Source organism: Pristis pectinata, chromosome 9 (assembly GCF_009764475.1).
Source record: "Pristis pectinata isolate sPriPec2 chromosome 9, sPriPec2.1.pri, whole genome shotgun sequence".
Classification (NCBI taxonomy): domain Eukaryota; kingdom Metazoa; phylum Chordata; class Chondrichthyes; order Rhinopristiformes; family Pristidae; genus Pristis; species Pristis pectinata.
The window spans coordinates 43266428-43284936 of record NC_067413.1 but is presented as its reverse complement, the minus strand read 5'-3'; the positions used below and the strand labels follow the sequence as shown (position 1 = coordinate 43284936).

General features: G+C 38.1%; 1 protein-coding gene across 9 annotated transcripts in view; it reads right to left on the bottom strand.

Annotated features, from left to right (window-relative positions):
• The window catches only part of ubr5 (ubiquitin protein ligase E3 component n-recognin 5), a 134337-nt gene that overhangs the window by 77111 nt on the left and 38717 nt on the right, over positions 1-18509 (bottom strand). For 4 of the 9 annotated variants that reach the window (XM_052022852.1, XM_052022853.1, XM_052022858.1 and 1 more), the window contains 10 exons: positions 12292-12503; positions 11148-11264; positions 10939-11049; positions 9869-10023; positions 7834-7929; positions 4169-4286; positions 3679-3863; positions 1824-1933; positions 1463-1575; positions 112-255 (listed from right to left, as the gene is read on the bottom strand). In XM_052022852.1, the coding sequence (XP_051878812.1) occupies positions 112-255; positions 1463-1575; positions 1824-1933; positions 3679-3863; positions 4169-4286; positions 7834-7929; positions 9869-10023; positions 10939-11049; positions 11148-11264; positions 12292-12503 (1361 nt within the window). The remainder of the gene's footprint in view (positions 1-111; positions 256-1462; positions 1576-1823; positions 1934-3678; positions 3864-4168; positions 4287-7833; positions 7930-9868; positions 10024-10938; positions 11050-11147; positions 11265-12291; positions 12504-18509) is intronic. The other 5 variants (XM_052022855.1, XM_052022859.1, XM_052022856.1 and 2 more) reach the window with 3 other exon arrangements.

Sequence of the window (18509 nt, the reverse complement as noted above, 5' to 3'; positions counted from 1 at the left end):
AATATCAAAGAACTCTCACCTGTCCTTGTACAACTCAACGCTACTTTCTACAATTCAGTTGTTCAACAAACTTAGTTATTCATGATTTAAAAGATGTTTTAAAATGCTTACTTGCAGTTCATCAATTCGAAGCAGCCTACAGTCTTGCAGGAGGGAAGTTGGATCAGCATCTGCACTAGCACAGCTCTGATTACTGACATTGCTAGATGTTCCAGGGAATTTCACAGCAACATAAGCACCATCCACTTTCAATACCTTGCAGAGAAATTAAGTGGATTTTACTGACAAACATTGCAATAATAACATTCAACATAACAAGAGACAAAAAACTTCATTATTCACGTACAAAGCAGTTCAGAGTTGTGCAAGTTGCAAATCTCTGGATCGCTGTCAATTTCCTATTTGTCTGTTAGGTAAATTTCAAATATAGCAAGTTAACCTATCAGTTTAACTTGCCACAGAAAGCTAGGGTTAGTGATAAGGAGCATTTGTGCCTTTTTGATGATGACATGATACTGTGCAAATCAAGCCCTCTGGTCAGAATAGGAACAACTCAAAAACCTAAATCCCATTCCTGTACCATCAATTTCCCAACAGTCTATTCTCTTTCAAGCAAACCTTCAACTTTAATCTCCCCACACAATGTTAACTCAGTTGTTTCTTTTTTCTAGATTCTTAAATCTACGTTTCTCTGTTAATCCTACCCATCACCTTCCTGCATTATTTTCAGCAAGTTATGGTCCAAAATTAGAACTGAAGGGTAGAGAGAAAAATCTAACAAACACTAGTCTAGAGCAAGATCTGGTCCACAAAACTGCTGAAAAATCTCAAGCGAAATTTTGCAGGAAATATTTTAATGGTACACATTGCAATTACTCAGGTATAGCAAGATGTCACCTGACGTAAAATTAACGTAGTTTGCAACTAAACACTAAAATGCTAGACTCTTTGCTTCATATTCCTTGTATGGGTTAAAATTATCTGCATGTTTCTTTTCTAAACAAAAACTGGCCTTGCTTCCAAAATGGCTTACTGCAGCACAATTTTAAATTATCTTTGTGGGGTTAGACGTGCTGTGGGGGAAATGTCAAGAACTAAGGTTCTAACACTTGATGGCAGGAAATGCCTACTTCTACTAATTGAAGGACTGCTACTTAAAATTAGAAGTAATGCACGCCATGAATGTAAATACCATGACACTAACAACAAAATTAACAACTCTCCAGTCATGAGAAACCCATGTTAACCAGTTATTTAGATGGTAATACACCTAATGTATATTTCTATGCAAAAGCAGATAAATAAGTCTGCCATTGTATCAAAGAAACAATCCTGTTTAAAAGAAAGTTGTAGATTTGAAGCCACTTCCCTCCCTTCCCTCAACCAGAATAGTGCATAGACACATTTCAATGAATTCATTATTTAGTACACCTGTAACACCAAATATGCTTTCGTTGCATACCTTCCCCACTGGCACATTTTTAACATCTTCAACAAATACCACTTCTCTCAGTGGCCACTGCTCTTCATTCACTTTTTCCTCCTCTTTGGGCGCTGGAGTGGAACGTCTGCGTTCTGAAATAGAAATAGTTAAGCCAGAATCCAAACAGTTACAAATGACAAAACTGACCAGACATTATATTGTCTAGTTTCTTTAGTACTAACAGTTAAAAAGCATGTGATACAATCAAACTAAAGAGCACAGGAAACCATCCAGCTCATTATGCTAGTGCCAGCTCTTTGAAAAACTAGTCTAATTAATCCCATGCTGCCCATTTTAATAACTTCAAAATAAAGTCTGCAGAATCTCTTAGAATACTTACTATAGGGCAATGATGCACTACTAGCAATAGAGGATGCATCACTGCAAGTGGAAGCTGGTGATGGTGGTGGTCCCATCTCAGTCTTGACTGGCTCTTGTTTGCTTTCTGTTCTGTACCAGAAAAATAAGTGAGCAGCATTTCAGGGAACAAAGGTACAGAATGTTTCACCTTGAAATTATACCAAGCACAACAAATTTTTATTCATTCAAAAAATTAGTTCTAAAAAATTAAAAATACTGCAACAACCAAGCCTTTAAAAATATTGTTTTAAGCATCCAGAGTTTTTTTTTCAAAAACTATTTGTTCTCTCAAAAGGGATACTGTAAACTAATCCAGCAACACCTGGAATATGGCTGAGCAAGTCATTTAAAGTGTTTTACTTTTCAAAGAATCCTAGAATTGCATAATAGTTAAAGCCAAAAAGGCCATTCAGCCTGATAAGTCTTTCTGGTTTCATACAAGAGCAATCCAGATAGATCCACTGCATGGCACCACCCAACATCCCCCATCTAAAAATCCCCCAATATCCTTTCAACTCCTATCCAGTTCCCTTTTGAATATTATCATAGAATGGATCAATTACTGCCTCAACAGTGCATTCCAAACCCTGACCACTTGTAGCATACAAGTTCTTTCTCATATCACTTTTGACAATCACTGCCAATGGGACCAGTTTGCAGAGCTGAACCCTTCATAATTTTAAATAGCTCCATCAGATCCTCTCATAGTCTCTTATATTCCTAAGACAGCAACCCCTCCTTCTCTAGTCCATCCACATTAAAAGTCTCTCATCTCCAGAATCATTCTGGTAAATCTTTTCTGCATCCTCTGCACTTTACATTCTCTTTTCATGTGGTGCCCAGAGCTAGACAAAAATATCCCAGCTGAGGCCCAACTTCCATTTTATAAAAGGCTTATTATGATTTCCCTGCTCTTATATTTTGTTACCCAATAAAGCTCAGAATCCCATGGAGGTTTTGTAACCACTTTCTCAACCTGTCCTGTACTTGAAATAAACTACGCATATATACACCCATTTCTCTGTTCTTTTATCCTTTTTAGAATTGTGCTCTCTTACTTTATACTGCTGCTTTGCATTCCTTCTTCCAAAGACTTTGCATTTCTCACCATTTGATTTTTGACCGTCACCTCTCTGCCCATTCCACCAGCTTGTTTACATTTCCTTGAAGTTTATGATCTGCCCCTGTGCCCCACATTGCCAGGATGCATGTCATCTACAAATTTGGAAATTATCTTCTGTACACCCAAGTGATTAACATATTAATCAGAGCCAGGGGAACTCTGTACATGCCCCTCCAGTCAAAAATCAACCATGCTTGACTACTGTTTCCTGCTTCTCAGCTAATTTTCTCTCCATGTTGCTACAGCCCCACTATTACAGGGCTTTCAATCTTGATGACAAGCTTATTGTATTGCATTTAAATGTCAGTTGGAAGTCTATACACCACATGATTTGTCTTTAACAAGTCAATGCTGGTTTCTTTTTTCCCCAATCCACACTTATCCAAGTAAATGCTAAATTCTGTACCTGATTATTTCTAGAATGTACCCCAATGTGGAGGTTAAGTTGGCTGGTATGAAGTTACAGAATTCATCTTTTTAACATATTTATAATGTTAGAACACCATTTTGCTTTTGATTAATATAACTGAATTAACTGTATACTTCAGATCACAAAATTGGTAAGAACAAATTTTCAGCCAATTTATACAATGTACAATGGGTCGATTTGTATAAAGTGCTTCATAAAGATAGGAGGATGCAAATTAAGGATACAAAATTTACTCATCAGGAGACATTAAGTACAAGCTGTGGCATTATGTGAATGACTTACTTATTTTCAGTACTTTTGGTTAATTTTTCTAAGTTTTTCAAACTTTCTGGTGATCGGAGCTGAAATCGACAGCTGTCATTCATATTCCAAACCGACTCCATCAGTACACCAACTTTTGGAATGCCAGCACTAATGGAAAAAGCTACTGCTCCAGCATGGTAAAGTGGATTATTTCTCAAACACACCTAATGGAACAAATTTACATTGCTTGACTAGGCATTCAACTTTGACACAACTATTAGTTGTGCGGTAAAAGAGATATTAGATCCAATGTAACAATGCATTTTAAATTATCCCCTTTAATTGAATTCATACATCTATACAAGAGCACGTGTCAAGTTTACTTGGTCTAAAGATCTAATCCCTTCTTCCTGCAATAAAGTTAATTCAATTCATACTTCCCAAAAAATCAACAATGAAGGCTCACTTTGCAGCATTCTAGGTTACTAAGCAAACAGATTTATTCAAAAGGCACAAAGATTTTCCTGACCTGTGTTCCAACTGTTATGTTTGGCATTGAGGAAATGCCTGCATTGGATTTTGGCTTTTTGTTTTTGGCTCTGGCCTTTTCAAGCATCTTTTTTCGTTGACTAAAAGGCACTACTCCCCTGAAGAGAAAGTCAAATACAGTTAAAAAAGCATTACTGAGCTTAAATGTATTTTAAAAACTGCAGCTAATGTACAAATTTAAATCACCAATTACAGAAGTTACAATTGAACAGTAAGAATGCAGTTTCAATTCATAAAATTGACCTAAACTTCACACCTACAAGTTTAACATCAACACTAAGATAGAAAGCATCCTGAAAGTAAATAATGAGCTGTCCAGAATTACTTTGTATGCTTATCAATCAGTTTGGCTGTGTAGAATTTGAGCAAATCTGGGAATTAGTTGATTGGGTAACTCATTTGAATGAACTAGGAATTTCAGCAAAACCATTAGCACACTAATCTTCATTGCTGATAAACAATGAATTAAATTGGGGCAAAGGATAGTTCTTGGGGAAGTAGCACAAGCATTAAAGGAGACAATTCTTCAGATACACATGGATAAAGCAGTGAAATAAACTATTTAAATTAAATGGTAGATTTAAAAACAATAGTCTCTTTGCAATGCAAGTTATGTAACCTTTGGTACATCAAGAACAGAGACAGAAAAAAGATGTTAATCCTTGGAAAGGGCGGATTATTCATTTCAGATACAAGAGATGCATAATTAATAGAGAACCTCTGTGTGAAAATCACTGTGAATCACTTGGGATCAAGCGTCATTGATCAGCCAGCAGCCAACTACCTTGCCAGCCTTAACATTAAAAACGTCTTGCACAAGAGTTAATGATAGTTGAAATGGTACTTTCCCAATATCGACCAATTATACAGTGGCATGCAAAAGTTTGGGTACCCCTGGTCAAAATTTGTGTTACTGTGAATAGCTAAGTGAGTAAAAGATAACCTGATTTCCAAAAAGGCATAAAGTTAAAGATGACACATTTCTTTAATATTTTAAGTAAGATTACTTTCTTATTTCCATCTTTTAGTTTCAAAATAACAAAAAAAGGAAAAAGGCCCGAAGCAAAAGTTTGGGCACCCTGCATGGTCACTACTTAGTAACACCCCCCTTGGCAAGTATCACAGCTTGTAAACGCTTTCTGTAGCCAGCTAAGAGTCTTTCAATTCTTGTTTGGGGGATTTTCACCCATTCTTCTTTGCAAAAGGCTTCTAGTTCTGAGAGATTCTTGGGCCGTCTTGCATGCATTGCTCGAGGTCTATCCACAGATTTTCGATGATGTTTAGGTCGGGGGACTGTGAGGGCCATGGCAAAACCTTCAGCTTGTGCCTCTGGAGGTAGTCCATTGTGGATTTTGAGGTGTGTTTAGGATTGTCATCCTGTTGTAGAAGCCATCCTCTTTTCATCTTCAGCTTTTTTTTACAGACGGTGTGATGTTTGCTTCCAGAATTTGCTGGTATTTAATTGAATTCATTCTTCCCTCTACAGTGAAACGTTCCCCATGCCACTGGCCGCAACACAAGCCCAAAGCATGATCGATCTAGCCCTGTGCTTAACAGTTGGAGAGGTGTTCTTTTCATGAAATTCTGCACCCTTTTTTCTCCAAACATACCTTTGTTCATTGCGGCCAAAAAGTTCTATTTTAACTTCATCAGTCCACAGGACCTGTTTCCAAAATGCATCAGGCTTGTTTAGGTGTTCCTTTGCAAACTTCTGACACTGAATTTTGTGGTTAGGGCGCAGGAAAGGTTTTCTTCTGATGACTCTTCCACGAAGGTCATAGTTGTGCAAGTGTCACTGCACAGTAGAACAGTGCAGCGACACCTGCTACTGATTGTTGGGACAAGGTTTGAGGAGTCAGGGTATTTATAAAGCTTTGAAATTTTCATCACCTAGCCTTTCCTAACAATGACTGTGAACAAGCCATAGCCCTAACAAGCAAATGAAGGTCTGAGACCTTAGTAAAAGTTATCTGAGAGCTCAAATCTCTTGGGGTGCCCGAACTTTTGCATGGTCCTCCTTTTCTTTTTTCCACTAAAATCGTACAAAACAAAAATAATACACTAATTTTGCTTAAAATGTTGAAAAGAATGTTTCATCTTTAACTTTTGGAGATCAGTGCATCTTCTACTCACTTAACTATTCACAGCAACAGAAATTTTGACCAGGGGTGCCCAAACTTTTGCATGACACTGTGTATGCACAACCTTCTCCTTGAAGTATTCGCATAATTTGAAACAGCCTATTGGCAAGCCAGTCGATGTATGTCGTTTGGTTCAAAATGTTCTAAGACAAGACGTTTCAATGAATATATTTTAATTGATTAAAAACATTTTGCTGTGTGAGGATGGAAATTACACTGTTCAAATGGAAGTGACCAATCAACAGTGAAGAATTTGTTGAGGTGGGAAATCTGGCCAAAAAGGTGAGAAATATTATTTAACATCAATAAATTCTATTGATGTTGGGAAACAAATGAGAACAGGCAACAGGAGGATCTGGAATTTTTAGTGGAACATATTTCAATTTTACAGCTGTGACAAAATGAGAAAACGGTCCTCTTGGTTATGTCAATTTAACAGAAGCTAGATGGGATTCTGCAAGTTTACTGCATTATGGTTTGCTAGGACTCCTGGAGATTGCCAAACTTGAGTCTGGCAAGAAAACTTTCCCCAGGGAACAGATTGGATTTTTTGTTGTTGCTTGCTCTGATGAGCAGAATGAGCAAAAAAATCTTTCTTAGCTGACTAAATTAAGGAAGATGCAAATTCAGACAGCAGCAATTTGGTCTCAAACAACACTAATGCATTGAGTTTTTTCCTGAAAAGCTAGCAATTACCAATACTGTATCACAAGAAAAAGGCAAAGTAAATAGGTTTTATAAATTTTTGTTGGACATTTTACAGCTGAAAACTATTTCATCCAGTGCCAAATTCTGCAAATTTAAAACCTTATTTAAATGAATGACAATTACACAATTTGGTACACTGAACACAGCCATTAGGCTGCCAGAAAATCCATTTTCATGCCTGTAATTTTACAAGAAACACTTGAAACAGACCTGCTTGGAGAGCTAGAGAGCAGAATCATCCCCCATTCTCCACTATTCCCTCCACCACCATCTCTAAATAGTCTGGTATGTTTTTCTCTTACACTAGTAACTACACAAACTTTTTTTTGATTGCAAGGCACATTAGCATGTCCTGATGCAGTGAAAATGTCTGAATAATTTCCTTCACAGTGACAAAATGAACAGAGCCATGATTATTGAGGGGTGGTTTGTGAGGAATGATAAAGAGTACAAGAGCAAGGAAATCTCAAAAAGGATATCCATGGAAATGAATTGGGAAATTAGAATTCCTTCACAATTTTCATCACCCTCAATGAGATTTCACATCTTTTGCTTTCAGCATTTTGAATGGACTATTCCCTGCTCTGCCTTTCTATCTCGATTAACCACTCCTCAAAGCATTTTCCCATGCAACTGCTTGAGATGCAACATCAATCCTTTAACTTCTTCCCCTCCCACCATGCAAGTACCCAAACATTCCTTCCAGGTATAGCAGCAATTTATTTGCAGTTCTTCCTGTGATCTCCTCCACATTAGAGAAACCAAGCACAGATTTTGTGCCCACTTTGCAGAGTACCTGCATTCAGTCCGCAGTGATGACTTTGAACTTCTTGTTGCCTGCCACTTCAATTCTCCATCCCAGTCCCACTCTGATCTCTCTGTATGTGGCCTCCTGCAATGTTATAATGAGGCCCAATGTAAGCTTGAGGAACAGCACCTCATGTTCTGTCTGGGCAAGTTACAGCCTTTCAGACACTATATCGAATTCAACAACTTCAGGCAACTGGCTTGCTCTGCATCAGAACCGGCCAGAGCATCTGTGATATTGGCACAGTTTTTCTCTCCATTAACACAACATGCTGGGCATATCCTACAGTTCTGCATTTTGCAAATTAATCATTCTTTTGTGTTCTTACTCATTAACAGCACTCAGTTCTAGCAATTTTGTTCCTTTGTTCAGATCCTCTAACTGCCCCGACTGATTGGATAATCTCATTTATAGTATAAACTTACAGGAATCCTGGCTTCAAGTAGTATTCACTTTGTCCTCTCTGCAATTTAATACCAACTTATTTTATTTTCCCCAGTTCTGATGAAGAGTCTTTGACTTAAAATATTAACTGCTCCTTTCTCTACAGATGTTGCCTGACCTGCTGAGTGTTTCCAGTATTTTCTGTTTTTATTAGCTTTTGAGAGAAACATCCCAGGCTAAGTTTAGGACAGATACCAAGAAGCATTTTGTCCCCCATACAGAATGACAAACTTTCAGATATGGAAGTCAAAAATCATACAATAGGTTTATATTAAATGGAAAAACAGATTGGGAAAATTGCAGAACAGATTTATGCCAAAGAACCCTTCTAATCCTCAATTCTCTTGTATCCTCAATGTATTCATCTTAGTTTTACCTTACGTTTTAGAAAAGTACCAAGCAGCCATAGAAACCATGGAGCAGAAGTATTTTGTTTGGAACTGGAGACTCATACAAGGTCCTCTAATGTAGACTGAAAGAATGTTATTCCAATGATTTGGAACAGTTCACATCTGATTAAGGTACATTTTTGTTTCCATGCACACATCCATCCCTTTTTGACCAGGTATAATACTAGCATGGTATACAGACAGTAAACAAATAAACTTAATTCTCGTTCAGTGTTTGGCTCAAAAACAATTTAGATTATATTCACATCATGAAGTATGGATAATCAGGATATGTATTCTCTCTAAAATTTCAAATAGCTTTCACAGATAATTGAAATTAATGTTGAATTAAGAAATATCAACCAGTACAATCCGCATCAGTACTCCAAGCAATGGAGCTTAAAAATTTCCCAACACTAAGACAAACCCTTCTCTTCCATGCTTCACCAGCTTCCTTACACAAATGAAATATTTTTAGCATTTATTTAATATTCACAGAATTCTGGAATTAAGCATATTCTAGGCAAATCTGATGCTCAATTATGGCTCTTCTGGCATTAGCAAAGTAATAAATATATAGACAAGAACTCATTCCATTAATTTTCCGATCTTTAACAAGTAAAGCATTGATCAAAATATAAAAGTTAGTGAACTATTAACAGTTCTGCAGGATTAGTCAAAATAGAAAACAAAGGGGAAATGAAACGTTTTCCAAATTCAGAATTTACAAAATCAGTTGGAAGCCTGGGGGAAAAGTAGATAAACAAAAAAGTTCTGGTAAAGAGCAAGAGAATGAAACAAATTCTAACCATGAATGTGAACAGTTGGTTTTACTACAAGCTCTGAAACAACGGACATACATATTGATACACATTTGAAGCACTAAAGACTAGTCTTGCACGATAATAGTATCTATGTGGAACAGTACTCAGAATAGCTGATTGTTCATAGAAGAATACTGCAGAGTTTGAACAATTATGAAAGCCTACAAAAATTAGTCTGATACTAGTGTTTCAGGAAGATCATTAACTTCACATTTAAAATCAACTGCCTTCCCAAAAGGTCTTAAGCTACCGTTTAAACAGAGTCCAGCATTATAATGCAAATGAAAGCTAGTTCACCAAAAACAAACATACTTTGGTTAATATGTTGTCAATCTACAAATATTTACAAATGCATTCAACACTTACCACCAAAAGAGGCCATTTTCTAGCTGGACACATGTATAGAGGGCACAACAATACAAAGATACAATCTTTTCTCCTTGCAACTCAGGAAAAATCTGGGCACTGTGCTCCAGTTTAGAAGCTACAGAACACAATGTTTCATCCACCCAAGTGGCAACCTAAGGACAAAGGTAAAGGATTTATTACAATCACACACAAACAAGTATTCAATTTCCCACCTCAGATATAAAGAACCATACAACATTATCACATGATTTGGTTGATTTCTAAAATTGCAACATATGAAGTTATTTATTGCAAAATATCAGAACACAAATGATCCGAATGGTCAATCTCCGATCTTGAGATTGAGACTCCTGATTCTAGACACCCCAGCCAAGGAAAACCTCACCTCAGCACCTCCCTTGTCAGGCCCCATAAAAATTTTCAATGGCCACTCCTCAGATCCTTCTGAGCTCAAGAGATGCTCGCTGTACTCCCTCTATTACAAGTGTATCCTTCCTTGTGTAGATAAATTGGATCTGCACACAACCTTCCAGATGTAGTCTCATAATTGACACTGGACCTGTTAACCCTCATACTCAACTCCACTTAAGGCAAATGCCAACATATCGTTTTGCTTTCATAATTACTTGCTGAACCTGCATGTTAATTTTCAATGACGTGTATGAGAACAGCCTCTTTCAATCTCAGTTAAAAAAAATACTCCCATGTCCATTCATTTAATCTGTCTATATCCCCTCGAAGCCTCTCTGCATCCTTCTCACATCACAGAATGTGGGTATATTCCATAATCTTTAAAAACTTTCATGCAATCTAGTTAAATATGACAGGAATAATTGAGGTTATTGAAATATCACCGGTACAATGGTCTCACCTGAAGCAGATCTCTGACTGGTCGGCATGTTTTTTTTTTAAAAACCGAAGTACTGTGTGGAAACGAAACACACTGCAGCACTTTAACCCAAAGCTTTGCTGATATGTTGCACTGAGTAATAGTGATGAGGGAGGAATTTGGATAAGGCAAGTAAAAGAGGAAGTAGTTCAGTTCAAAACTTTTCAATTGTACTTACTTTGCTATTCTCTGTAGTAACTGTGGCTCTAATGCTATTGGCAGCCAGAAGGACAATTTTCTCATTGGTTAAACTTAACTGTGCAGTTCGAGGATGGTGCACTGAAGGATTCTTTGGGAATGAAGATTTAACAATTCAGTTAACATGAAAATTGATAGTCAATTGAGCAAGCATAAGAGTTAAAGTGAAAAATAATTAGAATTTCATACCTGTGTATTTCTATATGGTTCAGATTCATTCCATTTCCACTGATATAATTCACCTTTACTGCTTACAGCCACAAGTTCAGAATACAAGGCTCCAATAGCTACAAATTTCGTACCATCCTGAGGAAGAAAATTTATTAAATTTTTATCAGCTCTTCTATTTTGAGTCAGAAAATTTTGTGGTGGTCTTTATTTTATATCCTCTGATCCAACCGACAATCCATACTTTAATCTGTACTTAAAAGTTTTAATTTTGATCTGAACTAAGGCATTGTAGAGAAAGAATTTCACCAATGAAATATTAGCTTTTTGAAGCCAATGATTTTAATGTGATAGGCTTAACAAAACCAATCCAGTTCCATATGAATACAGAAGTCAAGTATTCTTCATCAGTCTTCCTGAGACTCAAGTTGAATTAGGGACCATAAGCAAAAAAAAAGGTGGCACTTGGTTTTTTTCTACTTCTTTGAAACTCTTGTGTATCTCCAGAAACAGTAAATTGTTAAATTTCCCATTCCACATGAAACAGCGACTATCAGCCATTAGAAGTATTTTGCTGCATTCACTCAAATTTAACTAATTTTCATAAGACAGAGATCATAAATTTTACCATTCTGGATGGTTAGTACTTGAAGCCAAATTAACACAAAATATCTATAACAAAAACATTCAGTTTTACTCATCAGTGATTTGAGCTGCATTGTACAACTTTGGTGCAAATTCCAAAATTAAATTTAAATTTCTGAGTTCTGCCAAAGAGGCTTTTACTACTTCTGGTTTTCACTAATTGCACTGCCATGAAGCTCTTAAAGGCAATTGTGTACAGCAAGATTATTTTAACTGGAAATTGAATGCTGGTTAAGTTCCATTCATGCAAGTTCAATTTCTCTTGCTTAGAACATGGTAGTGCCTCAATTTTTGCCCAAATGGCCAGCTTTGTTACAACCTAGCAAACATGATATATTTGAATAATTACATTTAATAAAAATTTAGATTTAGTTCCATTCAGAAGTTAATGTTCCTTGTAGCAATTATTACTCCTTTATGGCCAGAACAGTATTTATAAAATCCATAACTGTTATTGAACCAGAATGTCACTACCAAAATTTCGTATTTTGCTTCAATTAACCAAAGCCAAATTACTCACCCGATCAGGCCACCACTGCAGTTCCTCTCCCAAGGAGACAGGGCTTTGAACAGGAAGGCTTTTCTTATCCAAGTTCGATTCACCTTCACGGCTTGTGGAGCCTCTTTCATTATCAAATGAGGAACCATCAAGCCATCTCCTTTCACGTAAACGTAAAACTGATTCACGTTCACGCAACAGATCGGAGTCTCTCTCTAAGGGAAGAAGGAGAACTGGTATGCAATGGGGTCACACCAGTGGAATAAAAATAAGCCAATCTCTAGGAAAACCCTCCACAGAACAACTAATAGCAGTGTTACACAAGACCTGTGGATAACAACTCTGCACGAAGCCAAACCAAACATGCCAAAAATGACTACTAAAATAAAAAAGGACTATTTCCTAATGTTATAAAACTTGGATTATTCCCTTCTCTCCAATATAAAAATTAACCTAGGCAAACAATTCCCAGAAAAAAAGGCACACCCAACCCAGTCAACTATACCCAAGTAACCATGGTGAACAACAAATTGGAAAAGCAGCCCCAAAGACTAGTCAGGCAACACAGTAACATAGAATCAAAACTGTCAAAAACTAAGATGATAGCTTTGTAGCATGCAGATGGGAGTTGCTTTGGCAATCCTCAAAATTAACTCCTGACACTATGAAATCTCACAGTATCTTGTTAAACATGGGAATGGAAACTAAATATCTAACTGCTAATTACCACCTACCATCACCCTTCAACTGATGAATCAGTATTTCTCCACGATGAACACCACTCTGAAGAATGTACTCTTGGCGGGGGATCTTAAAGGTCCATCACCGAGAGTAGTTTTGTAGAACAGTCACTGACCAACTTCAGAAGGACTTAGCTGCCAGGCTGTACCTGCAGTAAATATCTAAAGAACCTATTTGACTCGGTACTCACCAATCTACCTGCCAGTGTCAACACTGGTCAGAATGACCATCGTCGTGTCCTTGCAGAAACCAAGTCCTGCCTTCACAATGAACACACCCATCATGTTGTATGGTACTATCCCTGCAGATTTGTCCTGGTGTAAACTAAATGGAGCATTGGTTACCAGATAATTGGTTACTTCTGTCTGTAATACCTTCCCATCACTATCTCTTTTAGCATAGTAATAGATTTAGAACAGAATTTGGAGTTCAAAATTAGCCACCAGTGAGACACAGTGGGACTACAGTAAAGCTGTATTCCATCACAATCTCTACCATGACTGATATATTCCTCACTATGACTACTATCAAGCCAAGGGATCAACACGGGTTCAACAAGTTTAAGAGCATGCCAGTGGCACCACTATTCTGGTGAAGTTACAGTTAAAGACAAGAACAATCAGGCCAAACTTCTACAATCTTGACTCATCTAGTCCCACTTGGTCTTGAAGAATTAAACAACTAACATTAGATGGCCGCACTATAATCATTCCCATCCTCAATGATAGCAGAGTCCAACATACAAGTGCAAAAGACAAGGATGAATTATTTGCAACCACCTTTGACCAGAAGAGCCAAGTAGAAGCCAGTGTTCTGCTAATTTAATTCACTCTAAATGCTGTCAAAAAGATAGCTTAGCATTCTAAATAAGGCAAAGACAATTGGCCCTGTAGACATTACAAATTCAACCTGAAGACTTGCACTTCAGAAATAGTGGTCTATAGACAAGGTGTCTTATTACAGCCCAGGGGTGCCCTTGTTCATAAGCAGCAGGATGAAACTAATCCGTCAGTCAACTCAAAGTAATGGAATACCATGATGGAACTGTCAAAGATGGCAACTGGCATTTACTTACTAATAACCTATTAACCAATGCTCAGTTTGGGTTCAAGTCAAGCCCAATGGCTCCAATCTATAGTGTAGGTTTGGTGAAACAGACACAAGGTGAATACTAGGGTTGAAGGAGGAGTGACTGCTAAGGCAACATTTGACAGAGCAGCATAAAGGAGCTCGAGCAACATTGAAAATAGCAGAAATTTGAGACAATGCATACCTAGCACAAGAAAGTTTGCGTTGCTGGAGGTCAATTTTCTCAGCACCAAAACACTGTCATGAATTCTTTAGGACAAGTTTCTAGCTCAAACATCTTCATCTGCTTCAAAACACTTATCTTCACTATAAAGGTCAGAAATTGGAGATGTTCAGATTCATTCCTAACTCCTTAGAGGCCTCTCTTCTTATGATAAGATTGTTACACTTGCCACTAAAATGATAGCAAAAAAAAACCTTCAAGAGTCTGTATTACTGTCGATACTCGAGTGTTTGGGAGTGTAGGAGATACAGGATGTATGGAGGCACTATCAATTAGCCACAAACACATGGCTCCAAGAACACTTTAGAGACCAATTACTCTATGATGTGACTTGCTGCCATATTCTTTTACACCTTATAATCTTCTAAACAGCTTAAGATTAAGGACCATCCAAAAAAAAGCTTAACTGCAGTCCATGCACCACCCTAGACATCACTGGCCCCATTATTGCTGCACTATAATTGCAGAGTGCTGTACCAAAATACATAGGTGCTTTTGAAGAAACTAAACTCAACTTCTACCAACTCAAACGACAAGTGAAGTGGGCACATGGGAACACCAGCTCCTGCACACACTATCCAGTTTTGGAAATACCTCCTCGCATTGCTGGGTCAAAAATCATAGAGCCCCATGACTAACAGCATTGTGGGATTAACTTCAATGCAATGGTAAAATTATCACTTTCTCAGAAAGTTTGCAGTGGGCAGTAAAATGTTTGGTTTTCCAGCCAAATCCAATCCTAGTGAAAATATTTCAAATGACAAACCACAACTGACTATCAATTGTTTAACAGAACTAAAGTTGAATATTTTCTGGTAACTCCTAATTTCTTGGAAGGAAAATTCTCAAACTCTCCTACCCATTTACATTTTAATCACAAGCGAATATTTTATCAAGTTTCCACTGCAAGTGAAATCTAAATAAATATTTTGAATTAAGTATCTACTTGAACTCTGAACAGATTTTCCTCCATTATTTTGCACATCAAATAGACATTTATGTCTTCTCTCCACCCCCCCCCCCCCGTTTTCAAGACGTGGACAAAGTTGGCAAGTCCAGTATCCACTACCAATCCTTTGAAGATGCTGTAGAGTCACCACTTTAAATTACAGCAGTCTTTCTGGTGAAGGTACTCCCACCGTGCAGTTGGGTAGGGAGTCTCGGGATTTAGACCCAGCAATAATGAAGGAATGGTGCTATCTTTCCAAATGAGAAAATAGCGTGCAACTTAGAGGGGAACCTGCAGGTGGTGGCCATCTCATGCATGTGCTGCCCTTGTCCTCCTCAGTCGTAAAGGTCATGGATTTGGAAGGTTCTGTTGGGGTAGTCTGGGAGAGTAACTGCTCTGCATTTTGTACAAGGCATATACTGTTAGAGGTAACGAATGGGAAGATTGGCTGATGGGCAGTAAATCAACCAGTCTGCTCTCTCTTGGACAGGGTTGAATTTCTTGAGCCATTTCATCAAGGCAGGTAGAGAATATTCCAATATGCTCCCCACTTGTGACTTGATGGTGGAATGGTCTCAGGGTGTTAGAAGGAGAGTTCACATGCTGCAGGATACCCAGTCTCTGACCTAATCTTGTAACCATAGTACTTATGTGATTGGTCCACTTTAGTTACTGGTTAATGGTAATCTCCAGAATATTGACGGTGGGAGAGTCAGTGATGATAATGCCAACGGATGTCAATGTTACATAGTCAGACTTTTGCTGGACATGTCATTGCCTGCTATTTGTGGTACAGATGTTACTTACCACTTATCAGCCATGCACAAATGTTGCCTTGGTCTTAATGCATGGACTGGTTCATTTGCTGAGGAGCTGCAAGTAAAATTGAACATTGTGCAATCATCAACAAACATCCACACCTCCAACCTTGTGATGGAAGGAATGTTATTGACGAAGCAAGCAAATATGTTTGGGCCTAGGACACTGCTCTGAAGAACTCTTGCAGAGGTCCTGGGATGATGAACTTCTGTCAACCACAACTACCTTGCTTTGTACAATATACAACTCCAGCCATTGGCTAGTTTTCTCTTTGATTCCCATTGACACTCAGTCAAGTGCTGCCTCGATGTCATGGGCCTCTCATCTTAGCTCTTTAGTTCATGTCCAGACCAAGACAGTGACGAGGTCTGGAGCCAAGCAATCCTGGTGAAAACCAAATTGGGCATTGGTGAGTGTATGTGCCACTTGATATCATGGTTGACAATACTTCAATCACTTTGCTGATGATTGAAGCTAGACAGCCATAGCAGTAATTAGCCAGAATAGATTCATCCTACTTTTATGACTTTTCCATATTCTCAGGTAGACCTCAGTTTTGTTGCAACATGTACTGGGGCAGCTTGGCTAGAAGCTCAGTCCTGGAGTGCAAAACTTCAGTTCTACAGCAGGGATGTTGTGCTGTATCCGGTGCTTTCAGCTGTTTGTTGATATCACAGAGCAAATGAAATTAGCCGAACTCTGGCTTCTGTTACACTGGGGATCTCAGAAGAATGCGAAGATTGATTATCTATTCAGCATTTCCGGCTGAACATTAATGTAAATGCTTCAGCCTTTTCTTTAGCACTCGCATCATTGAGGACAAGGATGTTCTTATAGCCTCCTTCAATAACCTAAAAGCAGCTATTGCTGCCCCTCTCTTGATAATCTCCATTAAACAAAATCAGCTCCAAGTTCAGGAACAGATCTGAACTTGCTGTATGTGACAAAATGCCAAATGTATATTTTAAATTGCAGTGTCATATGGGCAAAGGGTGTTCATTACCTTTTGATCCTGGCACTGTGCATGTAACAATACAAACTCTCAGCAAATTTATTGAGTTATATCTTCCCATTTGTTACTATACGCTACTGCACTAATTGGAAGAATAGCTTAAGTGGAATAAGTATGCAATTAACCACATCTAAAGTTCCATATACAGTGGCATACGAAAGTTTGGGCACCCCGGTCAAAATTTCTGTTACTGTGAATAGTTAAGTGAGTAGAAGATGAACTGATCTCCAAAAGTCAAAGTTAAAGATGAAACATTCTTTTCAACATTTTAAGCAAGGTTAGTGTATTATTTTTGTTTTGTACAATTTTAAAGTGAAAAAAAGGAAAGGAGCACCATACAAAAGTTTGGGCACCCCAAGAGATTTGAGCTCTCAGATAACTTTTACCAAGGTCTCAGACCTTCATTAGCTTGTTAGGGCTATGGTTTGTTCACAGTCATTGTTAGGAAAGGCTAGGTGATGAAAATTTCAAAGCTTTATAAATACCCTGACTCCTCAAACCATGTCCCAACAATCAGCAGCCATGGGCTCCTCTAAAAGCAGCTGTCTAGCACTCTGAAAATCAAAATAAATGCTGCCCACAAAGCAGGAGAAGGCTATAAGAAGATAGCAAAGCGTTTTCCAGTAGCTGTTTCCTCCATTCCTAACATAATTAAGAAATGGCAGTTAATGGGAACAATGGAGGTCAAGTTGAGGTCTGGAAGACCAAGAAAGCTTTCCGAGAGAACTGCTCATAGGATTGCTAGAAAGGCAAATCAAAACCCCTGCTTGACTGCAAAAGACCTTCAGGAAGACTTAGCAGCTGGAGTGGTGGTGCACTGTTCTACTGGGCAGCAACACCTGCACAAATATGACCTTCATGGAAGAGTCATCAGAAGAAAACCTTTCCTGCATCCTCACCACAAAATTCAGCGCCAGAAGTTTGCAAAGGAACATCTAAACGAGCCTGATGCATCTTGGAAACAAGTTCTCTAGACTGATGAAGTTAAAATAGAACTTTTTGGCCACAATGAGCAAAGGTATGTTTGGAGAAAAAAGGGTGCAGAATCTCATGAAAAGAACACCTCTCCAACTGTTAAGCACGGGGCTAGATCGATCATGCTTTGGGCTTGTGTTGCAGCCAGTGGCATGGGGAACATTTCATTGTAGAGAGAAGAATGAATTCAATTAAATACCAGCAAATTCTGGAAGCAAACATCACACCGTCTGTAAAAAAAAAGCTGAAGATGAAAGAGGATGGCTTCTACAACAGGATAACGATCCTAAACATACCTCAAAATCCACAATGGACTACCTCAAGAGGCACAATCTGAAGGTTTTGCCATGGCCCTCACAGTCCCCCGACCTAAATATCATTGAAAATATGTGGCTAGACCTCAAAAGAGCAGTGCATGCAAGATGGCCCAA